Source organism: Haliaeetus albicilla, chromosome 8, assembly GCF_947461875.1.
Source record: "Haliaeetus albicilla chromosome 8, bHalAlb1.1, whole genome shotgun sequence".
Taxonomy (NCBI): Eukaryota; Metazoa; Chordata; class Aves; order Accipitriformes; family Accipitridae; genus Haliaeetus; species Haliaeetus albicilla.
The window spans coordinates 19,827,275-19,854,281 of NC_091490.1; the positions used below are offsets into that span (position 1 = coordinate 19,827,275).

Genomic DNA, 27,007 nt, shown 5'->3' on the forward strand with positions numbered 1-27,007 from the left:
GTTGCCCTCACCGGGCAGCGCTGCCTGGGCGGCGGCCGCGGCGCCGCACGCGGAGCGGGGCGGGGCCTTCCGAGCGCGGGGCGGGCCCCGCAGCGCGGCCGGTGCTGCCCCGCCCCGGGCGGGCCGTGGCGCCCGCTGAGCCGGGGTCCGTGTGTCGGTCCGGCCCGGGGGGCGGGGGGGGTAGCGGTTCCGGGAGGCGGCCCCGGCGTCGCGCCCTGAGGAGCGCCCGGGGTACACGTGGCTCTGCCGGGTGGGAGCGGCCCGGCGTTCGGTAACACCCTCGCCCCCCCGCCCCTCCGTTTCGGCCCCCAGCGGCGGCCGGGGAACCCGCCCCGAGCCGCCTGCCGGGCCAGAGGGGGCTCCGTGCCTGTGCCGGGCCCTGAGTCACTCTGGTGGGCCCGGTGTCATCGCCTGCAAACATTACTTCGGTAGCTGCTCTGCAAAACTAATGAAGCCGTCTGACTTTTAGTCGTAACGCTTTTAAGTCACAGATAGTCGTTGGTGGATGCTGAGGCCCCAAAAAGGAAACCAAATGCTTATTTAGTTCAGTGATGTTTACATTTTGATGAAACATAAAACTTAATGTCAGGCTACAACTCCAGTTTTACACCAGCTGATTTCAGTGAAGACACACCAGGTGAAACTTGAAGGATTACGGTTTGAGGATTTAAGACCGGGTGGCTTCTGGAAAGCCCCACTCTGAACATAGAAGTCCTTCTGTATTGGAGATTCAAGCGGGGGTGGGGTGGGGTGTGCAGGCTCCGCCCCCCCCAACTGCAGCTAAAGTGAACAGTAAGCCACAAATTGTAATTTTGCTGTCAGCACAGAAATTTGAATTGTGTTCCTAACAGATTTTCCTTCCCCAGGCTGCATGTTGCACTAATACAGAGAACCAATTTGCATAACTTCTGTCAGTCTGAAGCACTGCCTGATGGCTTTCTGGTACAGAAGGTTAGTTTAAATGTTCTTTATATTTGTGTTCTGATTACTTTTCCATATTGGATTACTTTCATGTATTTGAAATGTTTTCCTTATTGTGTGAATACAGAGCATCTGGAAGCGAAATATACTGAAAGAAATGTCAGCCTATTTGGAAAAGCAGTAATTTGTTTTTTTCTTTAACATACGCATCCAGAAGGTCTAACATGGCCCGAGGGTTAACCATCCAGACTCATAATCGGCTTGAGAAGGAGCGTACACCTCCATACACCTTCACAGCTTTACGCATGTTTACTCTAGTAGCAAATTCTGTCCTGTTGGGTATTTCCGATTGGCCTTCCAGCTTTCCAGTAGAGGCCTTTTCTTTTGGTGAAGTTTATTCTTTGATATTTCATTTAAGTAGCTTTGATGGTTATAATTGTATGGAAGCAGGTTACATTTGGAGATTGCAGAAGGTTTTCAAACAGTGCATAGCATAAATCTTTCTAATGGAAATTTATGGCAGTGAAAAAGCAATGATCCTTTATAGCATTGTAGAATTTGCTGATGTTGAATTACCTTAGCTCTAGAAAAAGGATATCAGGTAATGAAGACTGGCTGGAGGGAAAAAAGTCTCAGCCTCTGTCCTGCTTTATGTCATGCATTTAATTCTCAGCGGCGGCAGGAAGGCATCACAGGAGAAGAAGGGATCTCAGCAGAGTTCTGTTGGCAGTCCAGTCGCCCCTGAAACGTAAGGTAACCTATTGGAGAAAGAGAGGAGGAGTTTTTCTAGCTCATGGTCAGTTGTATTTTTGCGGGTTATCTCATTAAGCTACTTCAGATCTGCAAAAAATGCGATTGGTTTCCTGCAGTAATCAAAGAAAAATAAATGGCCTGTTTGAATGAAATGCCGCTGAAGCGGCACTCCGGGCGGGGGGTGACTATCGCGCTTCTCTCCCGGTTTTTGAACACCGGGAGCTGCAGAACTTGGCTTGTGCGAGGTCCCGGCGCTCCCCCGCGCCGCTGCGGGCTGCCCGGGCTGCCGCTGCTGGCTTCACACGGAACTGTTTCGGCAGCCGCCCCACGCGCGCCGCCGGGCAGCGGCGGGGGGTCCGGGCGCCGCCTCCCCCGGCCCGGCGTTGCCGCCGGCCCCCCCTTCCCCCCCCCGCGCGGGGCGGGCGCCGCCTGATTGGCCGCAGCGCGGGGACCCGGGGAAGGTGCCGCGGCGGCGGGAGGCGGCGCGGCGGCAGCCCGCAGGATGGGCGGCAGAGCCGGCTTCTTCGAGGTAGGTGCGGGCGGCGCGGCGCCGCGCCGGGGCGGACGGGGCGAGCCCGGCCCGGGCCCCGCAGCGTCCTGCCGCCGGCGGACGGGGCTGCCCGGGGTCCCGGCGGACGGCTCTCTCCTCCCCCTCCTTCTGCATTGAAGCGCCGGGGAGCCGGAGCCATCCGCTCCCGGGTCTGCCAAGGTAAGCGACCGCCGCTGGAGCCGGGCGGAGGGAGCCGGGGTGGGCACGCCGCTCGCCGGGCTTTCCTCAGGGCGAGGGGGCAGAAGCGGCCCCCGCCCGCCCCGTCCTTCCCTTCCCCGGGCATGTTCCTCTCCCCCGCGTCCCCGCTGGTCTTCGGACGTGGCCCCGGAGAGGTGGGGGGGTGTCCCCGGGCTCCAGGCAGGCTCTCGGCGGTCCGCGGCGGCGCCGGATCAATGGCTCTGGGCTTCCCGCGGATCCTCCCGAGGGTATGCCGTGGTCAGCCTGCCGGGGTGGGTCTGGCAGCGCATCCCAGCCGTAGGGAAAGAGCCAGAGCGAGGAATGTTCTCGGCACCTTCTGTCCCCAACTTCTTGGAAGAGCCTGTCGCCAGCCGCCGTGCACCTCGCCGAGAGCCGTCCCGCCGAGCCTTCCGGCGCGGTGCGGGCGTCCCCCCCGGGGGGGCAGCGCCCCCCGGGGCGGCTCAGGTCGGCTCGCCGGCGCGGAGCCGGCGAGGGAGTAGGTTCCCCGGCCGAGGGGACGGCTCCCAGCCCGGCTCCCCTCGGCGGCGCAGCGTGCACCGTCCGGCGGGGAGGAGCGGGGGGGCGAGCGGTGCCCGCGGCCCCCGCCCCCGCCCCGGGCAGGTTCCACCGGCCCTCTGCTAGCGCGGTGCGTTCGACTCTTGCGTGAGAAATGAAAAACAGCTGGACGGAGTTCAGTGCAGTCAGCTCCTTGAGCCTACAGAAAGTGCAGTGTAACACGCACCTGGGGAGTGTGAAGGGTGATGTGTCTCATCAACCTACATAAACAGCCACACCGACTCTTCGCTGGAATTAGTTAGGCTGGATAATACAAAGCTTGAGTGGCTTGTATTAAAAAAAGGTCGGTACGAGCTAAATGGCAGCAATCCTCAATGTGTTTCTGCAGGCTTACACTTCAGTTTCTCCAGCACGACTCACCTAAAAATGAATGCAATTCCTCCCTCCCCCCATGCAAAAAAATTGTTGTTATAACATTAACAGAATCCAAAACAATCTGAAAAGCAGCTGCTCCTCTAGTTGCTTACCATGGCCTAAATGTTCAGATTTTGCTTTTCAAAGCTACAAAAGTGTTCTGGAATTCACAAACAATTCAGTAAAATAAGCTGGCTCTAGCTCTTGTGGGTGTGAGGTAGGCACCTGCACCAAGCCTTTGGCTCTGCAGTGTTGACTTCCCTGTTTTTAGGAAAAACAACCAAGCTTTTCACTACCTCCTGCATTTCTACCAGTGTCCCAAACTCTCGTGAGATCCAAACGCGGGGGCAGACACATGTGTATTACCCACCTGAATGTCTTCGGTCATTGTCTGGTCTGCAGGTTTGCTCTTCTGCCTTAGCCATACTGAAGTTCTGAATAGCACTTGTTACACTAGAAGACCTCAAAAGCATGGATGTCTTTATTGCTCCCTGATTTTGCAGTGGAATGACCTGTTCCATCTTGCTAGGCAGAACAATAGCAGCAGATACAGGTCTTTTGAGTCCTAAATCAAGAACCTGTGTCTAAGCAACACTAATGCAAACTCAGAATGCCTCATGAATTTACATGTCATCCTTGTATGTCTTAGTCCTTTTCTCTGTACAACAGATAATGGGTGGAAACAGATATGCCTAGCTCATCCAGTGTCTGTCTGAGCTAACTCAGGGTGTACAATGTGGACAAAGACAGCCCAGCTAGCACTGAGCAGTGCTGTTGCATATGACTTTCTGTGCTGTTCTCCCCACTGATTTGCTTTCTGTTATAAATTCATTGAATTTGAATTCTGAATTGCATTTCTCCACCATGCATTCAAAACTGAGCTATCAAAAGAGAGAATGTAAGTGTCCCACCTCTCCCATTGCTTTCTGCGGGCAGGGGAATCTCTATTGGTGCTACAAACATTAGCATTCCCTGTTTGAGGTACTGTATAGTTCTGTACTTTTACCTGTACATTTCTAAACCATTTACCCTTTATTGCTCTTCTGTGGTGCTTCCTTATAAGAATCACAAAGCACTTCACAATCACCAAACTGTCACTATCTGAATTTTTTAGAATATGACTATTACAAGTTTAGCAGAGGTTTATTGGTGGAATATTTCTTCCTGTTTTGTTGAGTTTGTGCTTTTGATTATGCTTAGTACACAGTCAATTTCATAGGTTCCTGACTGTGTAGGAAGGTCCTCTCCCTTATGCATGAATAAAATTACTCTTTGGTGAACAGACCTACAAAAAGATGGGCAAGAACAGCAGACTGACTGTGAGCATTGAGATGCTGGCTGTTAATTCCCTTCCTTTTCTTTATGAGAGCCTTTTTCAGTGCAGCTGAAAGCAGAAACAATTAAAAAATAGGCAACATTGTATTAAAGTAACTTCAGAAGCCAGTGAAAGGCAAATTCAGCTTTGGAAATACCTTTTACTCCTTATTTTGAATTGGCTGTGTTCAAACTTAGTACCAAGAATTATGAGCAACCACATAATTAAGCCAAAGTATGCTGGACCTAATGGATGGACAGCAAAAAAAAGAGTGGCTGAGTGATTTCCCTCTACTTATGAGATGCCTGTATTAGACCTGTCAGGTCCCTGTACTCCTAGACCTATATCTCAGTGCCTGCCTCTACATTTCTTATTCTGTAATAATGCTAGAATAGGTCTTGTTTACTTCAGGTATTGGTATGTTTCTAATTTCACCTCAGCTTTTGTATCACTAATTGCTCAGGAGAAACTTAGCAAGAATAACTACAGTTTAAAGAAATATGTGCATACCTGAAAGTACTGCATCTGATGATTTGAGGAGATTCACCTCTGAAAGTTTAGAGATTTAGGATAGACACTTATAGCTAGGTAATTAATATTCTCTAGGAGTGGTAATTTCTCCAAATTGATTAGAGAACAACTCTTCTGACCTATTTTAGATATATTTCAGAGTTTATGATACAGTTTATCCTAAAAGTGCCTGCTTTTCTCCTTTCCATACAAAGGATATCTATGTGACATGCTCAGATGTAAATATCTGTAGGAGAGAGCTCTGAAGTTAGGCTAATGAATTCTACCCTTTCTTTCTACTTGACAGGTTTAGGTCTTCAAAAGCATTTCATATAAAGAAAATAATATGGTGCTCTGACTTCCTAGAGGAAAGATGCTTGAACAAATACACTCATACTGTAGAAAATTAGTGTCATAAGAACCACAGTTGCACTTTTGCTTCTTTAACTGGTTTGGATGGGAAGTGCCTTTTGTGAGCAGTGATGACCAAAAATGTTTTGGAGTCTTCACTCCCTGAGGATAGATTGAACTGACATATGCAGTACAGTCTAAAAGCAATAATGTACTGGCCCCCCTTGCTGGCATTTAAAGCTTCTCCCCCTTCTGACTGTGATGAAAACCCTCTGAATGCAAGGGGGGGTGGGGGTGACTGCTGCCTAGCTAGCATTGCTGAGATGTCACAGCTCCTGTTACAAAGGTTTCTCCCACTCAGAGCTATGCTGTCTAAAGCCTCAAGTAAGAGCACTGAGAGTAAGTGCCAAAAGCAGGACTGCAGAGGATTTTAAGATTCTGTATCCTCCAAGAGCTGCCTGAGCAAGACAAGGCCACATATGAGATACTTGAACGGTCATTTAAAGGGACACTACTGAAAATTGCCCTGCTATTTGAAGATGTCTGCTCTGTTTTCACAAGTAACATATAAGATTATTATCACAGAAAGAGATGAGAAGATAGGGAAAAACATTCTCCCTTTCTCTTCCCTCACCACTTCTCCACACACTTACCAACACTTTCTACAGTCAGTTGTGCTGCTTCATTTAAAAGACGGCAATTTGTCCTTTTTCTCTACGGAGCTTGAGAGAGAAACTTTTAATTTTGTATAGGAAAATATGATAGCAAAACATTACTTGGTAGGAAGTACCTGGAGCTACTCAGAATTTGAAGGCTACATTTGAAATCAAAAGTCTGATTTTTGAAAAAATAATAGACTTCTTTGAAGTATATTTTTAAAAATTAATACAAATCTTGTGAGTTCACCTGTCAGTATAAGGGCTCCAAACTTCCCAGGGCTTCTTGCCCTGTCAAAAGACAGCAGACCCATCCTTGGTACCTCTAGGTAAAAATAAAAGGAAAAAATCTCTCTCTTCAGCCTCTTCATTGCCATGTCAAAAGCATACACTGGACATACATTTTGACATCCATACACCAAATGATCCATGAAGAGTAGTAATGGAACTATAGATACTGAGGGTCAACATTGCAAATCACAGTACTGATGCAAAGAAATTACTGTGATTTCACAAATAATTTATAAACCTCTTCTACCTAAATATTGTCATTGTAGAAAATGATGGCCATAAACTAAAGCCCTGAGGCAATCAATATTCTCTGTTGCACATGGAAAAGGCTACGCAGTGGTGTTGAAAAGCCTGGATGCCTACTTGGTGTTGAGTCAAAGCTGGCTTACGTTCTCAGATGGAAGCACTCCAGTCTGCTTCATAGTGACAGTGATACTCAGTGAATGATGTGACTCTTCAGTATGCTTGGGAAATTGGCAATGCGTGGGTCTGTGTTAGCCAGTGTAAGTAAATACCCACTGAGTCAGTATTAACTGGTACAGGTTCCTTTCCCATCTTGTGTATCCTCCTGGAAGATGTCGTGCTAGTAAAAGCTGGAAAGCTTTCATATGCTTTCAAGAGCCAGGATTCGCTGTGAAAGCACAAACCTCTAACAGTTCTTCCATTTTGTGAAAAATAAACCAGCCTCCTGCTCCAAGGGAATACACTTTCCTTTTCCTTCCTGACCATTCTTACACCAACTCATTTTATCCTGTCAGTTATATAAATGGATTTGTCTTTCTGAAGGATAACCATTTGTAGCTCTATGTTTGTTACCACCCTCAGGTCCAGGTCTGCAAAGGGACTTGGGGGTTTGCCATGCCTTCAAGTTAGGTACCCAGCTCCAAGAGTGGGTATGACAATTTGGTTAACGTATCCAAGTTTACTTCAACTCTACCCCTTCACTGTGTGGTATCCCAAAAGGCATCCATTGTAGGGAAATGCTGAACAGAATGACAATGGAAGGGAGCAGTGTTTGAAGCAGCCCAGAGAGACAGGAATTCAGGATTTCTCTTTGGTAGGAGACAGCCCTTTTCACTAGAACATATTCCTGTCCTCTCCTGCCTGTACTTTTTGTTCTCTCTTGAATCCTTTATTCCTTGCTTGGTGGCCCAAGCCAGCCAAGCCTTCTGTGGGAGGAGTGGGGAATGGCAGAAGACAGTCTAAAGTAATTTTCCCACTTCCTGTCAGTGTGTCTAACCATTACTTACAAAGCGTGAAGAACTAGATCATCTCCTTTGCTGACAGTTTGGTTTCATTCAGGAATAATCTAAATGCTGTGCATTGTGCTGACCTTGGGATAAAGATGCTTACTGGATCAAGGTCCTTGAGGATTTAGATGCACACCTAACTAACAAGTCTGAAACAGGTGGAAGAAATAAAAATGTACTATGCGTTTCAGCACAGTTCAGACAGTGGTTCTCATTGGCTTGTATAGGAGCAGAACTTAGGAAGCTGAGGAGTAAGTACCTAGTGTATATCTTATGAACCTATAAATGTTAGACATCTAAATTCTACAAAAGTGAAAATTATTTGTATAAAACCTTTCAAATATGGGTGTCACTGTATCTCTTCTCTTTATACACAGTGAAAAAATGTAATAAGATTCTAGTCTCGTGAAATATGAGCCAATTGCTTCAGAGAGGTAAGGCTTTACTTAGTTGGACTACTTGCAGAATAAGGTACAGCACTCCACAGGTAAGACGATGAAATTTTGCTTTCTGGTTAAACATTTGCCTTGTTTCTGCTTTTGGAATTCCTCACACAGCATGTGGCTAAGCTTTGGAACTCTCTGCCTCAGGACACTGTGCATGCAAAAAGTTTACACAGGTTTAAAAGGCGAGTGAATAAACTAATTGAGGAAAAATCCATGAAAAGCTATTAAATACAAAGACAGCACTTGTGGTGCAGGAAAATTGCAATTTCTGTGTCTGTCTCCTCCCCTGCCCCCAGTCACTACATTCTTGCCCTGTTTTTTTACTTTTTCTGAGTCACCTGCTGCTGGCTATATCAGAAAGATACCATTCTAGATGGATCCTTAGACTCATCCTCTGCAACAGTTTGTACATTCCTGTGCAAGGGAAGCCTCATACTGAGTCAGTTGTAGCGGCAGCACAAACACAGTTTTCAGTGTAAGTACACTTACAGTAATTTCCCTTTGGCTTAACTCTCTTGACTTCAGGAAAGTTCTTCTTGATATGCTGTAGTGTGAGATCACACTAAGGCATGCTTACTTCCTTCAGGAACAACACATTCTACCAGAAAAGTCTAAGGAGATAGAGAAAATGACTAATTCCATAGGAAAAACAAAAAGTTTAGAAAGATTTAATTAGGACCGTGGCAACCAAAATGGATTTTTTTAGTGTTAAATTTGAGGAACATGACTTATATAAGCACTCTAATAGTTCAGGGAGAATGCATTCTGCATTACTCTTTCTTGGGCTGGTTCGTTCCTAGATTGTAAAATAAGCGGGTTTTTTTTGCCGAGTAATTCCAAAAGAAGTCAATACAATATATGCTTATGTCAGTGTTCACAAAATCTCACTCAGCTAGTTTACTGAATCTGCTGAGTACAAATGGCTGCAAATAAAACTTCCAAGGTGCAAGATCTGTTGATCCTTAAGCATTTGATATGGCTTTAAGCTGCAGAAATTTGATTGACTATTATTTTTCTAATCCTATTGCAGGGACACTGCATCTTAAAAATTCTTCTTTAAACGCTGTTTGCTCAACTGTTTTTCCCCTATGAATAAACTTTTCCCCCTTTTATTTTCCCCTTCTATTTTCTGAATAAAAGTTTAACAGTTGAATGTACTTTTCTCTGCTTGTATTGTATATTGATTATTCTTTGCCCTTGACCTCTTTTAAAAAAAAAAATCAAGAATTTTTCTGTTTTTAAAGACACTATCAATCTTTAATCCTTATGCACTACAACAAATGTCTTCTAAACATTGAAGATATATATTTGTAGTCACTTATAAAAGACAAAGCTATCTTGCACAAATCTGCCTACTGATTAAGTTCTACTCAGAGTAGTTTTAGAGAAGCTAAAATGCCTTTAAAAAGTCACCAAATAAGTGGACTGTAAGTCATACTGCACTACTGCAGGCCAACAGTCAGTGTCCTATTGTGCTAAATGCTTTGAAAACACATAGAAATTAAAGTTCTCTGAGCCAAACAATTTATGTTTGAAAGGGATAATACCCATCAGTAAATGTTCCAAGAACAGATTGCTGGGTATCTAAAAACTGTTGCCAACCAATACATTAACTGACTTGGTGCTGTGCCTGAAGACTGGAAACACTGTGTTCAGTGCTACGTGGGTTCATGTGATTGGCCATTATGTTCAGTAAAGATAACATTTCTTGCCTTGGATCAGGCTTTTCTGTCCCTTATGCAGGGAACATCTAAACACTGGGGGGGTGTTCTGATACAGCTAAGAGGCGTTATAATTAGAGGAAACAGTCACCTTGTTTTCACTCTGTCATTGCACAACTTTCTATGGGCTGCAGTGGAATCTAACACTGTGTTCCTGCATCTGTCTTTCTGAAAAGGGAAAGAATGTTTGATATTTGCTTAGATCTTGAAAGTAAATGAAATTAACTGAAATATTTGAAGTTCAGGAATGAGTGTCCCCCCCAGAAAAATAGAAACATTCAATAATTTAGGTTGCAAGGGACTTCTGGAAGCCATGTAGTCCAACTCCTGCTCAAAGCAGATACAACCAGATCAAATGGCATTGGGTCTTGTCCAGTCCAGTTTTAAATACCTCTAAGGATGGATATTCTACATCCCCTCTAGGCAACTTGTTCCAATGTTTGGCCAAGCTCATGGTGAAAAAATTTCCTTGTATCTGATTGGATTTTCCCATATTGCGACTGATGTCCATTGCCTCTCACTGTGCACCTTCAGGAAGAGTCTGGATCCGACATGTCTGTAGGGTCCCTCTAGGTATTTGAAGAAATGGGCCAGTACAGGCAGGTATGTCAGTTTGGCACTTTAAAGAGACATGCTGGAATGGACCCAAATAACAGTACAGAAGATCTTGGATGATTTGTTTGTTTTCCACACTGATTCCAAAGTTTCACAGAAGTACCTAAATTTCTGTACAGCCACTCCCATGAAAACCACAGAGCAAAAGAAAATGCTCTATAATTTTCAGTCTGGCCTTGTACATAATGAGAATAGCCCAGTTAAAAGAGTGTAGGTGGCAGAAAGATATCCAAACCACTTTCTAATTGGCCTGGTGAAGATTTCTCTAATACAGCCAACGGAAGGCCATAGACAAAAACTGCTCCTGGGGGATTCTGATCCAATATGTGTATGCTGGGAGTGGGTACGGAACAGGAAGGAGACAGCTAAAGCTGTGGGCCCTGCTGCAGTCCGTAGGGAAGCCCAATGGTATTCATTGACACAAGAGCTTTGAGGTACACCAAAGGTTTCAATAACCCTTGTAGCAACTTGGCATCAGAAGGGACAAAAAATGGTTTACAGCCCCCACAGTACTTTCTCTGTAAACTGCAAGAGTCAGAATGCTGTATTTCAAGAATAGCCCTCTGGGAAGGGAATCCACTTCATTTGCTTTCTGATGGAGATGCCCCACAAAGACATTAAAACTGGAAATTTGTGTTATTTCAAATATAAAAAATGAAGGGGAAACACAATATCCCAATAATCTGTCACACATTTGTTATGTATCACGAAGGAGGAAAAGCGCTTACCTCCCTTGAAGTCCCACTTAGAGCTTATAATACACATGTAGAAAATGTCACTGCGTTAGTATTCCTTGTGGAGATCAGATTTGATACTTCTAGCTGGAGCTGAAGTGCTCCATTGCTGCACCAATAGAGAAAGAACAATTTGGGACAAGTAAAAGAAGGAAATAAGATACTTTAACCAAGTGATCTCTTCAAAGCAACCCTATTAGAAAGATACAGGACTGTGACTCCTATTTTTAGTAAGGAATCATATTTAATGTCTATTGTTAATCTACCCTCTTGGCCAGTTAATACCGAACTTAATTAATGCTAGATGTTTATTTAAAAAAAACCCAACAAACTCTTCTGATACTAAGTAATGATAGTCCCAGTCATTTAGTGTGACAGATAAGCTTTCAGCTTTTCCTCTTAGCTATACCACAAAGTTCCATTACAAAGTGTTTGATGAGAACAAATGAAATTAAAACACCATCACTGTAGTTTAGGTTTTGCTAGCCTGCTGCAACTGGACTTTGAAAACTCTGAGGACTTTTCTGCTTGGCTATTGATTAAAATAATTTTAATCAACCTTTTGCCAAAGTGCCATTTGATCACAGAAATAAACTGCTCTTTTGTTCTCAGAGCTGTAGCTAAACCACTGCTTGGAATAGAAAATGCTAATATGTAGTTACTAATACAGGTGGTCTGAGAGGCAAGAGTAATACTGAGTATTCCTGTAACAACCCTTTAAGGATTTGTGAAGTCCAAATCTTTAGCTGCATCTGTTCATTATGTCCACCAATGTTTTCCACTTCCTTTACAATTCAATTATTCTGGGAACAATGCACTTCAAGCTGTATATAGTCAGAATATTTGCTTACATGCATATGTATGCACATTTAAATTTTTTTTCTCAAACTGCCTTTCTAGTTTTACAAATCATTAAAATTCTGTTCCTTAGCAATTCCTGTGAAGCTTCTCTATCCCTTCTTTGTTCCTTTTGCTCTAGTGTAAGAAAATAACCCAGATCCAGATCAATGTGGTTTGATTAATAAGTTAGCTAATTCTGCTTCTGAATATATCCAGGAAGACAATTTATTTGTCATTAATTTTTTTTTTTTTTGCAAGTTGAGTGCTTTGAGAACCTGGCTATGATTAAAGCTGTCTCTTGAGCACAGCAGAAGTGTTTTTAACACAGTCCACAGATCAGAGAAGAATAGTGTCTCACTCTTAACAATGGTTGTGAATCTGGGAATCAACTAAGAGTTTAGAGATTATTTAGCCAATAATTAGTAATTATCATTTTTGTCCTATCAGGTGGAAATCCTTGATTGGAAGACAAAGAAACAGCTATGCTACCTAGATAAGGTAAACCAAATATCTGTTTAAAATGCTAGGTGACTATTTAAAAATTACTTACTTTTCTTAAGTTAATTTAGTGTTTATGAAGGGTATTTAATCAGCTAGCCTTTCTTCGGCCACTGAAGAGGCAATGATTATGCACACTTCATACTGACTATGGAGTACTTCAACCCTTTTGCAGAAGGAGCTTTTGGGCAAAGAGCACAACTTCAGCTGCTTCACTAAGATGGTGCCAGTAGTGCCTTACTCACTCATAAGCCATCAGACTGTCAATGCTGTTGTAGTAACTCTCGATCACTGCTAGAGAAGCTGCCTCTGAAAAAAATGCCACAAATTGTCCTTCCTTTTTCCTGTAAGAAGTGCTTTGAATCATCCATACCAATCCTAGCCATCTGTAAGAAAGTTACAGTTATATTGTTTGAGTCACATTTCTACTTGTATAGTCTTACACCTAGCAGTTGTCTTTCAAAATATGCATCTTACATATACAATATTTTTTGTTGCCTAGGTGGAACCAAATGCCACAATTAGGGAGATCAGATTGATGTTCCATAAATTATGTGAGTATAATTTTTGCAGCAGTTCACATCACATCAGAATATCCAGTATATAAATAGGAGAAAATTACATAGTTTGAAACATGTGATGTACACACACATAATGCTAAGTAACCTGCATATGAATGTGATCACAGTGAGATTTCAGTATCATTTTTTCATACTATCCTGATAAACCTTTGTATTTTTTTCTGCTGCATAATATCTCACAGATATTCATGTTGAATAAATATTCCTAAAAATCTTTAACTAAATCTTATCTTGCTGTGTTGCATTCATTCTAATAGTGGATGATCTAAAACAAGCATTGTCTATCACACAATTCTGTATGGTCTTACAGATCCTCGGTGGTATCCAGCAAGACAGTCGATAAAACTTGATCCAAGTAAGTACTTGTGAGAACTAGAGTAACAAAGCTCTGAGCAGGGGTCTGGCATAAAAGGTGTACTTTGCATGGGTATTAGCTCTTAAGAATGTGTTTCCAGCTATGTGAATTAGCACTATGAAAGCTGAAGAGAACAAATTTAATTCTTTGAAAGTATTGAACAGAGTTCCACCCATGTGCCTGGTGCTTGGTTATTAACTCAGGAGTCTGCACATTGTTCCAGAGCACTTTCTAACTACTGAGCACTTTTGCTTTCAGACAGGCAGCACAGAATCTAGATACTAATTTCCCTTAGCTGCAGTGAAATGATCTCCACAGTGATGCTCAGCTGGGAGTACTAAAAAAGGCTATTAGTTAGAGTATCAATTCACATAATCCTCTGCTCTCAGGCAGGAATTACAGTTCTTTTGAGGTAAGCTAATGCAAAACACATTGCCATGTATGTAGGATTTGCTGACAAAGCTGATGTGAGCTGGCTAACTTCATTAATGCAGTTGTAGGTATTGCTACTAGAAGCCTTAGTACATGGCCTGGGTGCACAAAAGAAAGTCTCATAGCCAAACTGTGTTAATTCATCTTAGCATTCAGTATAAAATGTAGGACTTTCTTCTTTTGCTTCCATCACACATAATTTTATTTAAACAGTCCCTTAAAAGTATGCTGGTGAAGATTAGTTCATTGTGTAGGATCTGTCCATGGAAAACAGGCATATGAGTACCTTATTTCCTTCTTCAAAGATCTACCTTGTCAGACTCCTCCATGGACTTATGTTGTGAGACTTGCCATGAGAAAATGCTGGCCTTCTGGAGATTCCCCCAAATCTAGGCATTAAAAGCTTGAGTACTAGCTCAAGTCCTGTGGAATCACCTCCTAGCTGGTTGGTTGGGAAAAAAAGGAGGCAATGAAATCCTCTGTGGGAGAGCCTTCCAATCTCAGCTTATCCTAGCTTCTGTTTGCCTGACGATAAGCAATGAGAAGAGAGGAAGAGAGAGAAGAGAGAGGGAGGTGCAGCTGACTAGGAGGTCAGTGAACTATGTTAAAGGGCAGTGACCCATCAGCAAATTCTGCTGTAGCAGTGATGAAGCAAGTCTACTAGATTAGGCAGGCACATAGGATTGAGAATTCTCCTAACTGTCTTGGTGTGATTAGAGGATCCAGGCTTATATGCGATTACAGAGATAAATCAAAATTAAGTATAAACATTCTTGATTTGTTTATTGAGATTCCAGTAAACCTACATCACATCAAAGAATCTCACAGATCAGTTAAAGCATGATATAAAGCTAGTATGCTATCAAAGTTGACTTGAATTTCACTGAGATGTAATTACTTCTTTCCTTCTCAGAAGGAAAGTCCCTGAGGGATGAGGAAATCCTGCAGCACCTCCCTGTTGGCACAACTGCTACCTTATACTTTAAAGATTTAGGGCCACAGATAGGATGGACTACGGTGAGCTATGCTTCAAGTCTGAGCCATTATAATGGCTATTTTTCCATAATTAATCCTTACATCACTTTTTGTCTCTCTCCAATATTTCTGCATGATGCCTGCTCTGATAGTGGATGCAGGCAATGAACCCTCATTGCTTCAGTTCATTTAATCAGGGAAAGCAGCAACAGGATATTCTGAATGCCTAGTTCCCTGGGAGAGCAGCAGTGAAAAACTTGCTGCAGGGTAGGCTGGCTCTACTGAACTAAGGTGCAGGTTCTCAAATGGATTTAGATGTCTGCTGCAAAATCACTAGGAACTAGGTGTTTAAATGCCTTTGGGGATCTGCTTCGCAGGGCCTGTGTAACTCTCCTGACAAAGATCAGGATTATAGTCCCACAAGTTTGTCCTGGAAAAAGGCATGTGAGCAACTTCACATGTCAGTAACTGAAGTGACTTCTGCAGGAAAATGCATGAAAGTAAGATCAGTTAGCTCTCTGCATGTGGCTGCATCCCAGGATGCTTGTGGCAGGCTAATAACAGCTGATCATTTCTGCAATATTAGTAGCCATCCACAAAGACCTCACATATTTACTCTCTCAGCTCAAATGCAAATTCTGTCACAACTCACTCATCAGGCAACACAGCACTGCTGTTTGTGCAGTGAGGTGACCAGTAACCCTTCCAGTTCTTCAGAAGGTCTGTGATGCACACATTACACCAGTTCTAATGAAACAGCACAGCATGAAGGGAAAAGTACCCAGTAATTTAAAGGCACATTCACCATTTCTTAGCTATGAGACGTTAATAAAATCTTGTGTTAATGACAAATAGCAAAGACAACATTTGTAGGAGGTAAAATAGAAAAAGTCAAATGTTCTGCAAGACTGAATCTTCATATCAGTACTTTGGATGCAATGCTGATAAATCAGGCAGCTATTACAGAATCCAAAAAAACAGTAAGACAGGCAAAACTTCTAATGGCGATGTAGACTCCAAGACACAAATGCATTAATATTTACCAAAATATCACAGTGCGGAGTAACACCAGACTTCTGCCATTCCATAATCTTTCCTTTATATTCTGCTCTCCCTGCCGTTCAAGCTACTTCATTCAAATATAAGCCAAGAAATACTTCAGTCTTATAAAATAAAAAAGGCAAACTTGTCATCTACAATCAAATCCAATCTTGGCCAGAGAAAATGCTGATTGCTACAGAAGTTGATAACACAACTTTTCTGAGTGTCAGAATAGCTCTAAATACATTAGAAAACAGTGGGTGGGGGTTTTTTGGTTGCGTTTTTGTTTTGTTTTGGTTTTGGTTTTTGTTTTTGTTTGTTTTTTTTTTTTTTGACAGAAGTGCAATCAATGCCCCTTCTTTCTCCATAAATGAGGTAGGGACCTTCCTTCCTCACTTATAGAAGTGTGGAAAATTCAACTGTTAATGTTTGTCCAAAGTTAACTTCATTTTGAAATGATGCTCCTAAGAAATACAGACCTATATGAAATGAAATCAAGTTAGATAATAGCTTCTTTAGTTTCCTTTTTTTTTTTTTCCCTTTTTTTTTTTCTTTGTGTTCAAATTAAAGATTGTATAAACATAGAATGAATTGATTGTTTTCCGGGACATCTGCTGTACTAACTGGTCATACAGATGGAGTCACCTGTGAACACTTACAAGCTGTGTTTCCAGTTTAAACAAAATATATTCATTAGAAACAAAGCTCCTCTTTTTCAAGATAAATTCTTCACCAAATTTCATTTTAACCCAGAATAAAGCGACAGTTTTTGAGGGCAAGAGGAGGGTGAGAGCTGTGTAAATGTAACATGCATGCATGTTTATCATGATCCCTGGGCTGCCATGATTATCTTTTCATATCCATACTGTGTCAGCTGCACTGGCAATGGCTGTTTGTATGCAACTGAGGCAAATGCATTGCAAAACAGTTACGTGCATGTCTACCACTTTCATAGCCCAAGCCCAAACCTGATATTCCCTCCCTGCCTCTCTAAATGCCATCTTGAGTCAGCGGAGATGTTTATCCCACTGCATTAGTTATCACAAAGAAATCAAAGCAAAACCACCATCTAATTCAGCTGTCTAATTATTTTCTCTCTTTTTGCAGGTATTTTTGATAGAATACACAGGTCCATTGTTCATCTATTTTCTGTTTTATTTCCGCATGCCTTTTGTCTATGGACTGGATGAGAGGTTTACATCAAGCCCGCATCCAGTAGTTAAGTAAGTCTGTTTGCAGGCTTGAGCAGTATTTCTTGTTAGCATTGTAGTCTTATTCCAAATGTCTTGCCACACTTGTTTTTTTAAGCACTCTTAAATGCTTTTGTCTTGCTGTTTCTAGCTTGGCATGTATCTGCCATTCTTTCCACTACATCAAAAGGTTGATTGAAACAGTATTTGTTCATCGGTTCTCCCATGGGACTATGCCACTGAGGAATATTGTGAAGGTAAATTGTGCCAGCATCTATCCATAGCCCCCCTTACAAATCCAACCTAGCCAGCTTATGCTCTACTTCTGCAGCACAGATTTTTTGGTGTGGCTTCTGTAGTAATAATACACAGCAAATCTCACCCATAAATCTGTAGTTCTTTCAAAAGACTTCTTAATGTCGCTATTGTATAACCCACATGTTGCCATACTGTTATTCATGTTATATAGTATTCTCATCGCTCTTTTAGAATTTTAAACCTTCAGCATACCCTTCCTTTTCACTCAACTAGTTCCTTGGGCATGAAGGTTTTACTAACAATGTTAACTTTTAAGGTAGAATAGGCAAGCACAATATTGGGAGGGTTGCCTTTTTTAAAAAAAAAATCTACTTTTTGTAACAGTTGTTTTACATCTTTGGCCCTAACACCGTCTTTGCTGTTAAGCAACTGTTAATTTACCTTTGATCCAGTGCAAAGCAAGCTCGGTTGTTCTGCATTTTCTTTTCCTGCAGGAGCACTCCCTGATGTTAGCAGTGTGGCTGTGGCATAGGGCAGCTGTTGAGACGCAGACCCTGTTTCCTGGATGTCTGCGAAGTAGTACAGTGGACTGCATGGTTATGCATGGGCTGTAGTTATTTTACAAATGCTTGCAACAGAGTACACAGATATTCAAAAATACATTTTATAGTCAAGAAGACAGGTGATTATCATCTAGAACTGGAAAAATGTATAGTATTGTGTCAGCATTTGGGTATTTAACACCTGGTATTTTGACAATCCCTTGGAATTTGCATTATGGCAGTGATACTCCCAGCAGCTGAAGCTCTGCCTTGTGGCTAACTCCTTACAGCTGTGCAGCCACTCTCGAAGTTCTGGCGATAGCTTCATGCTTTCTAAATGGAAGGAGGGTCTGTAGGTGAGCAGTGGCCCTCAGAAAGAATCCTCCCTAGCAATTTACTGTTTTCTGCAGCGGAAGAGTGCAAGCATTGTTAGAAGGCTAGCAGATCTCTTAAAGACTTGTTCTTGACACAATAGTAGCTAATGCACACTAAACAGCAGATAAATGAGCAACTTTACCTTGAAAAAGAATCTGTACAGTGCGATAAATCTTCATTTTCTCCCTGCCATCTCTGACAACTACTTGTTCCTTTCAGACCATACAAACTGTTGCTAAAATTGACATTTGTACCAGTCATTCTGATCACTTCTGCATTTCCACCTTCTCAGGCTGGTGGCACTTGCTTTCATCTCTAAAGTTGTTCACAGTTCTTCTACCTGCTTAGCAATGTTGGGGTTTGATTTGCTTTTATAGTTTCATTGACTTTGGTGGTGTTACTCCAAAATTGTGCCAGTGAAAAAAATATCATATCCTCTTCCCTTTTTTTATCTCACACAGAGATGGTGGACAAAGCTTCTTACTTGAAGTGTTTGATCACATACATAGCAGATATGGATAACTTACTTCCTAAGCACAGTGGAAAACTATCTTTAACAAGAGACACTTCAATCTCAATAAGCAGAGATGTGAGACAGGAATTGATGAGATTTTTTATTTTCATCCTTTGTTTACCAAATGGAAATAGGAATAAATGATGCTGTAAAATGCAGCAGGGGTTCACCAAAAGCTGTTCATGCTATATACTAACATAGAATAATTCTTTCTAAGATATGTGATTTTTCTAGGCAATGAAAAAGTAGAATACCTGATTTATCTGAACTTAGTAAAGAACTGGCTTCAGTTGAATAAGACAGGGATTAATACAAAAATTGTGTTGTGATAAAGGAACCAACTAAAGGAAAGTTGATCGTGGCTGTGCCAGAAAAGGACGTCAGACCTTTGATAATAGGGAGGTACCAGTGGAATTCCTCAAAGATTAGTCTTATGACTGGCCTTACTGAACATTTTCATGGGAAAAAAGGGATATTTTTGCTTTCTATAAAAACATCTGGAGAAAACACTAGATCTAAAGAAATACCATTTAACCAGAAAACAATATAAAGACACAAACAGAAGAGTACATGTTGGTCATGAATAAACATAGGCAGAGCATTAGGAAATAGTTTTGATCATCACAGGGATCATCATTTGGAGTAGACAAGACAAAAATCCAAACCATAACTTTGTAAACTTAGGTATAATTTCTTTATGGGATCCCTGCAATATCTGAACTTGATCCACAAAATCTTTTTATAAGAGATTGTTGTAAAGCTTTACTATTCATTTGGAATATGAAAGATGCACAGAAACCATTTCTTTCTTTCAAGTGAGTTTATGAAGTCTGCATGTACTCTGTTGTTCCTATCTGAACCTCACTGGAGGCTTTTGTATGAGCAATAAGGCTTCTAGTGGCAGCTGGACATCTGTAGTGTTACTGCTAAGGACCTTAGCAGTGGCAGACTCCACTCATCTTAAAGCTCCTTTTCTTATAACGGAGGAATACTCTTGCAGTAAATCATGTTCTTTGGATGAATAGTACTTGTTCAGTTTAATTACAGCAAGTCTTGTTGAGAGCTGAGCCATGATAATTTATTTATTTTATTTTACTTTACTGAAATCCATTGCCATATGATCCATATGGCAAGCCCTGAAGTTAGGGAAGGGTTTTTCATAAGATGCCATTCCAAGATTACAAGAAACTGTTTCCATCTAAGTTTGTACAGCAGTTAATAAATTGTAGGTGATGGTGGAAGAAGCTAGTGTTAGGGAGAAAGCAATAATTTGTGGACAGGACACTAACTAGATTGTTCCTCACTGCAGTCATTCTTCTGGCTCTGCTGCTTTTCCTGAGGAAGAGGGAAGTCATCACAGGGAAGTTACTTAATCTCTCTGCCCTTTTGTCCCACCTGATCTGTAATTATTGGTTAATAATTTGCTCTTTCTCATCAGTTATCTATTAATATATAATCTCAGAGCAAGGACATACTATGTGTTTGTATTACAGCATACCCAAAAGGGTGTCCATTTTGTCTGAGGTTTCTGAGCACTTCAGTGGTTCAATTAACTCTGAAAAGAAAGTGGAAATGCAACAGAATGTTTGACACAACTGCTTGCAGCAGATGTGAGGGGCTTACCCCTCACCAGCATTTTCAGAAAAACACACTGGCAGACACTTCAGTCAGCTAGTGTGGGTTGCAGATGCTGAGATCAACACTTCTGGGGGTATTAGTGCTAGAAATGCAGTTCTGGTATACATAGGGGAAAAAGGCTGCAAAATTCAAAGCCAAAAAAAAAAAAAAAGTTACACCAGTCAGGACAGGAAAGAATGCAGTCTTGGATAAGAATTTTGGCTGTGTGAGCAGGAAAGGAAAGCTGTGAAGGAGAAAGCAGAAAGACCTAGAAATGTCTAAGGTACATGAACCTATTGGAAGGCCAAGAAATAAGCATCACCAGAAAGAGTAAGAGGATCAGTGTTTTACTGAAGAGTGAAAATAGGAGAGAAGGAAAGATAAGGGGAAGGAAAAGAACAGGAGGAGTGGTGAAAGGAAGTTAAAGAGCTTAGTTTTGGTCTTGCTGAAGTCCAGGTGATGCCCCAAAACATTAAAAACTGAGGCACTAGGTCTCATAAAGGAAGAAATCTCAACTGATGAGAGGCAAATTTATGAGTTGTTGACAAGGGCTAAAGTCTGTCTGCAAGTGAATAGCACCTAGAGGTGAGAGCATAGAGGAGGAAGAGTAATGTGCCAAGAAAAGGCCTCCTTCCTACCTACAGATATATAATGAGGGAGAAGATAACCTGTCACCAAGATACTGAAGCAACAATGAGTGCCAGAAGAAAGAACACAAGAGGCAGGGCCAGGAAAACCAAACAAAGATGTAGATATTGTCTTTGTAAGTAGTTTTTTTCATGGATGAAGCCTTTGAACAAGCTCTGAGATTGGTCAGGAATGAGTCAGTACAACCATTAGCGACAGCTATGTTATCAGAGTTTAGAGAATGGAAGCTGGATCACAGAAAGCCAAGGACTGCAGCAGAAGGGACGAAACTAAAGATATTGCAGTGAAAGGACAGAGGAAAGCATCAGGCAACGATGACTTTAGGTAAGAAAAGGTAAAGCATGGAAAGAAAGAAAACTGGTGGGGTGAAGGAGAAGAAGAAAGCCGAGAGACTGGGCAATACAAAGTAATAAGCAGGGAAGAGAGCACAGTACCTACATCTGGTTTTAAAAAGTCTCAGGGGTTAGCAAAACAAGTCTCTCTTTAACATACAGTCTGTATGGCACTTCATCTTTGGCCAAATGGCTTGCCAGACAAAATCAATTTGTTTTCAATAGTATGATCACACTTTATCAAACTGTTTATAAACTTAACAGCTCCGAGATATTTGAGAGGAAATCTTACTCTATGAGCACTACTTCCTTCCTGTTATTTCCTGTTTTCTGTTCCCACCTTACCACACTTAGTATTGTCATTTTTTGTATTATCAGCAACTTGAAGGATCAGCCCAAGTGATTGTTATCAGCGGTCCTTGCAGTGAATACTGGCCTAAAGGACCGTACTAAAACAAAGAAAAATTCCCTGTTTTTCAGAACTGCTTGTATTACTGGGGATTTGCAGCTTGGCTTGCTTATTACATCAATCATCCTCTTTACACTCCTCCTTGTAAGTAGCAAAACAGCCCTGATTTCAGTACTTATGTGTTTGTATATTAGTACTAATCACATGTAAACTTTTTTTTATAGCTTATGGGAAAAAACAGATAAATTTTGCTGTGATCATGTTTCTGGTAGGTCTGTTGCTCTTTTTATAAAATGCTAAAACACGTTGCTTTATTTCTTATGTTGTATAAGTGGAGAAGTGAATAGAATAAGCAGATACTTGAACACTTGGGACATACTACTAATGTTGGCCACTTGTACACAGAACATATAAATCTATGAGTTTTTAATGTGATCTTGTACACAAGGGAAGATTTTCATTCAGTACGTATTCCAAGACTGGGATATTTATCTGCTGGGATGATCTCTCATAATCTTTAAAAGAATCCTGGAACAACCGGTTTGTGACGCTATGTTTAAAAGCCAGTGAGTTTGTTTTGTGAACTGTTTATTGAGTGTTAAGAATCACAACAGGTTATAAAACTCGGAGAACTGGCCAACTAAGAAAGTATGTTGCTGATAATTTCCAGGGAGAGAGGTTCATTTTGCTGGGCTTCAGACATTTGTTACAGCTTTCCTTAGGAAGCAAAATTCTTGAGTTACTGTCTGTTCATTCACAGTTCCTATGAACATTTCATACATGCAGAAGCAAGATTAGTGTAGTCAATAAGATGCACCCATTTTTCCTATGTATGCATAACTTGTTTAGAACATCAGCTGTTCACTTGCTTTGAGAAACTAGTTGTCAGTGACTGCAGCATCTCAAAGTAGCTTCCCAGTATGAAAATCCTGAGTTAATAATCTATTCCCATTTTATAGAGAGACTACATAACTGAAAGCACAGAGCTGGGAATAAAACTCAGAAGCTCTGACCACCAGTCATTTGCTTTAATAGATAAGCTTTGTAGACACTGGAGACTGTCAATAATCATATAAATGGGTCATTTCAATACACTTTCTACATAATTGATTGGGGAAGTATTATTTAAAACCAGTGGAGGAAGCTGGGTCAATTATATTTCATAATTCATATCAGTTATACTCTAGAGAAGAAAACTTACTTAGAGTCCAACCCATATCTTCCTTGGGATTTTAATAACTTTTGAGAAACCAAAATGATCCAGATCAATTTTTTTGGGTGTTTTTGAAGACATAAAAATAACCAAAAGATAAAGCAAGTATCTGTCTCCTGGATTTACTTTTATCCTCTTTGGTTTATGGCCTTTAGATCTCATGGGGATTGTATAAGTAGTAAATTTGATCTTTTGGATGCCGAGTCCACATTTGCTGGCAAATATCATAAGTATATAACAGAGTATAATATGGACTCGTGTTTGAACAAAGACATTCCATTCTCCTGTCAGAGAGCAATCTTGGTTAAGTATATTTATTATGGTGCATTAACTCCCATTTTTTAAATCTTCTTTATAATAGATTTGATTTTTTTTTTTTAAAGTAGCCGAGGAAATAACAAAAGGAAGAAAAGTAAATAGAAGGGAAGCACATTTTTAACTCTGTCATGCTTTTTCTTGCAGCTGTGTGAAGCTGGAAATTTTTCCATTCATGTTGCACTCAGTGACCTCCGGAGAAATGGTAAAAATTGCACTATCATTTTTTGCTTTTGTGCAGCTATTCAGTATTTCTACAGTTACTCTACCTTATGAAAGACCTGATCCCGTAGGGTGTTGATACCCACCAGATGACTGCTGTGGGTGTGCAGGTTGGTCAGCACTGTAAAGATTGGATTCTAGGGGAGATCAGACAGTGCAAGGAATCCAACACCAGATTGTTAAATAGCACTTCTTATGTTACTGTAATTTTTATTGGTTAGGGCCAGATTGTGTTGGGGGGAGCAGTTATATTAGTTACAATGGTAGTGCAAAAGGCAACAGTGCTCAACAAAGCAGAGCTTACACTAGCAAGGGAAAGTAATTTCACTGGCTTCTACAGGGGGCACAAGATCTCTGTGCAGGCCAGGGTTCCTTGGGCACAAGCCAAACTTCTTACAGTTACCAACTATGACTGACAAATTCCCATTCTGTGACAATCTGAGAAAACCCTTAACTTCTAAATCTAAAACTTGAGGTACCTGTTACAGGAGTGGCTGTGATCAAAGGCATATGTAGATGACTTTCTAATGCCCAGAACATTTCCTCACAGTTATCCTACTCCTTGTGGGTCCAGAGGACATTCTGTTTTCCCACATCCTGCTTGTCCCTCTGACAGTGATGAGACACAGGAGTAGGCAGGTTTGGGTTGTCTTTATAGGAAACAATAAATTTAGGAGTGTGAATATTTTGTGATTTGTTTTCTAATCTATAGGATCCAAAACCCGTAAGATCCCATATCCAACAAAGAATCCTTTCACATGGCTGTTTCTCTTTGTATCTTGCCCTAACTATACATATGAGGTATGTATTTTCAAACAAGATGTTAAGATTTTAGTTTTGCTGAATATATTTTAATTTCTTTTGGAATGTTAAAACATGGAAGAAACCTCTGAAACAGTTCAGCTCAATAAATTTCCCCTCCTCCCCTAGGCCCCATTAAATCAGATTGCAGGCAGGAACTTGTCCGTTCTTCCTCTCCTCCCTTGAGGCAGCACTTACAGGGCTAACCTTTAACTGACAGCTCAGACCCTGGGCCTATGCTTCAGTGTGTCTGCTAGATCAGACAGATACACTTTAAAGCAGTGCATATTTTGCAGACAGGAACAGGGAAATTGCCACGGAATGTGTGTTGCAATGAGGGCATGGGGGCATCTGGTGGATTTATAACATAAGAGAGCCCACGAATATCACAGTATGCAGGAAGATAGTGGGCAAACGAACAGAAGATATTGTGGTGGAGAAAACAGGGAAATAGACAAATAGAAGATACCGTGCTAGAGAAAACAGAAAATAGGCCCAAGCTGTCTTCCCCATTTTCTTAAGTTATACAGTCATTTGTGCTGGTCATGACTGCTTTTTTAGAAGCTTGACTCAGTTTATGGCTTCATATTCCTTAATCAGGAGCCAAACTCCTAACTCAGTTCAAAAGCAGTTAAAACCAGTGCAACTCAGTGTAAAATTCACTCTTGCACAGAAAGACAGCATCAGGTTTTAACTTCAGTAGAGATTAACAGACATTAATGAGAACAGCATTTGGCCTCAGACTATAGAAAGTTACCATTCCTAGCATTAATGGAGATGTGACAAATACAAATTAGGCAGAGAAACAGAAAGGACACTATGCTGTAATACTTAAAATTTTGTCATGATAATAGCTATGGAAGAAAACATGAAGGTTTTGTCTGTGATAAGGCATGTTCACCTTTTTGGCTAAAGGTTATTAACACTAGAAATTGATCTGGCTGACCTTGGCTTTTTTATTTACCTATACTAGGACAAGGTTGTTTTTGATCAATAGAGACATAAATGCAAATGCTGTCACCAGAAATATTTTAAATTTCCTTGGCCAAAACAGGTGGGGACCTGGATCAGTTTCACTATCATGACTCAGTGTGTTCCAGGTGAGTAATGTTTTGGTACTTCATCCTGAAGTGATGGCAGCAACAAGAGTTTGGTTTTAATCTGGTAATGAAACATATCTTTTTCTCCCTTCCTTCCAGTGGGGCTGTTCACCTTGCTTTGCTTCATTCAGATGACAATCTGGGCAAAGGATAAACACTGCACCTATCTACGAGAATTCAAGGATTATCCAAGTCTTCGAATGCCAATTATTCCATTTTTGTTGTAAGAAAAAAGGATTAATTTGAATATTGCACAGAACTTCAAGAAGAAAAAGCTCATAAACCTCTGCCAAATAAGTGAATTAGTTTAAAGGATTTGGGTGCATGTTGAATCTCCACTGCTGAGGGAAATTGTTTGCACTTGAAAGCCACACTTCCTTACATTCAAGAATTCCCAACTCAGAAGCACCTTCAAAAAATAAGGCTTCATTGCACAGCTGGTAGTCAAAAGCCCCTACAGTTCACTGTAACCTGATTGACTTAGATTTTCCTGTACTAGTCTATTTAGATTGATGGATCAGAGATACTGAGAAGTCAGTGCTGAAAAGCAGCTCCAAATTTAGCAGTGGCATTCTGCAAGACATAAGTACATTGGAACGAGTACATACCAGCTAACTACTAGAGAGCTCAGCTCAGCCAGAGTGGCCAGCTGGCCTGAAGACGATTGCATGATCTGTCATCTTTGACTTGAAGAAGAGAGTGTGCTGCCTGGAGGCAGGTGCTTTGTAACAAATAACATTACCAAAGAATATGAATTGTTCCTGGAATAAAGAAACAGGCAATATCTCAAATACCTGATTTGGGTCTAACCCCTAACTTGCCAAGAGAATCTGAAGTAAGAAGTATTTGTGGATGTAACATCCTGCATTGTTGGGTTTTTTTTTGTTTGGTTTTTTTTTTAGTCTTCTACCTTAGTAAATTGCATACTAGTAAATAAGGTTCAGAAGATCTGATCTATGCTATATCTGTGATTTTGGGCCTGTTTTCATATATCAAGTCCTTATGATACTAAAGGACCTTTTACCTAGCATTTTATGTCAGCATTCTCTGAATAATTTTTAATACACTTTGTAAATACATGAAGTGACTGCTAGTCCTCAGAATGCTAGCTCCCTTCTTATTTTCAGAGCCAGGGAGAAAAATCAGCTACATTTTGGACTTCCTGTTTTTTGTTGGTTTTTTTTTTTTCCTCAAGATGTTCAGTGGGACTTAGTTGGGTTTTGTGCAAATCTAGTAAAAAAGACTATTGCAATCTATTTGAATGACATTTTAAAGAAGCTATTTTAGAATACGAAAAGAATGCATAGACACTGTTTTGTTTCATGATTAATTTATTTATCTATAATGGGTGTATAGAAAGATTTTTGCAACTATTTGTAAGGGTGAAATATGCAATAAATTCTAGACTATATTTTGAAATCAGTTGAAATAATTATGGCAAAACAGGAAGACTACAGCTGGTTGCTGGAGTTTCATAATATTTTGTACAGTAAAAAACAAGAATGTCCTTTTATATATATATATATATT

The 27,007-nt window shown here is 41.1% G+C and overlaps 1 protein-coding gene across 12 annotated transcripts; it reads left to right on the top strand.

Annotated features, from left to right (window-relative positions):
- The first annotated feature begins 22 nt into the window (after nucleotides 1-22).
- On the top strand, nucleotides 23-27,002 carry LOC104324182 (very-long-chain enoyl-CoA reductase). Of its 12 annotated transcripts, XR_011325776.1 has the most exons (14): nucleotides 3,182-8,191; nucleotides 12,508-12,558; nucleotides 13,061-13,112; nucleotides 13,450-13,494; nucleotides 14,840-14,943; nucleotides 17,050-17,165; nucleotides 17,284-17,389; nucleotides 17,885-17,966; nucleotides 21,899-21,971; nucleotides 22,052-22,095; nucleotides 23,503-23,560; nucleotides 24,290-24,378; nucleotides 25,433-25,478; nucleotides 25,578-25,587. XR_011325776.1 is itself a non-coding variant. In XM_069789287.1 (13 exons), exons 3-13 carry the CDS (start codon nucleotides 13,097-13,099, stop codon nucleotides 25,703-25,705), a joined length of 825 nt encoding a protein of 274 aa, XP_069645388.1. In that variant the 5' UTR covers nucleotides 23-951; nucleotides 12,508-12,558; nucleotides 13,061-13,096; the 3' UTR covers nucleotides 25,706-27,002. The 12 variants fall into 12 exon arrangements, 9 of the variants coding, with proteins under 9 accessions (XP_069645388.1, XP_069645383.1, XP_069645389.1 ...); XM_069789287.1 differs by lacking the exons at nucleotides 3,182-8,191; nucleotides 17,885-17,966 and adding an exon at nucleotides 23-951 and having other exon boundaries at nucleotides 25,578-27,002; XM_069789282.1 differs by lacking the exons at nucleotides 3,182-8,191; nucleotides 17,885-17,966 and adding an exon at nucleotides 2,032-2,203 and having other exon boundaries at nucleotides 25,578-27,002.
- The last annotated feature ends 5 nt before the right edge of the window (nucleotides 27,003-27,007 follow it).

Bases quoted from the DNA above. Each gene is read 5' to 3' on its own strand.
- LOC104324182 (XM_069789280.1), top strand. From the start codon at position 8,117: ATGAGCCAATTGCTTCAGAGAGGTAAGGCTTTACTTAGTTGGACTACT. The intron at 17,166-17,283 runs GTAAGTCTGTTT...TGCTGTTTCTAG, and splicing joins AGCCCGCATCCAGTAGTTAA to CTTGGCATGTATCTGCCATT. The intron at 23,561-24,289 runs GTAAAAATTGCA...TCTAATCTATAG, and splicing joins CAGTGACCTCCGGAGAAATG to GATCCAAAACCCGTAAGATC.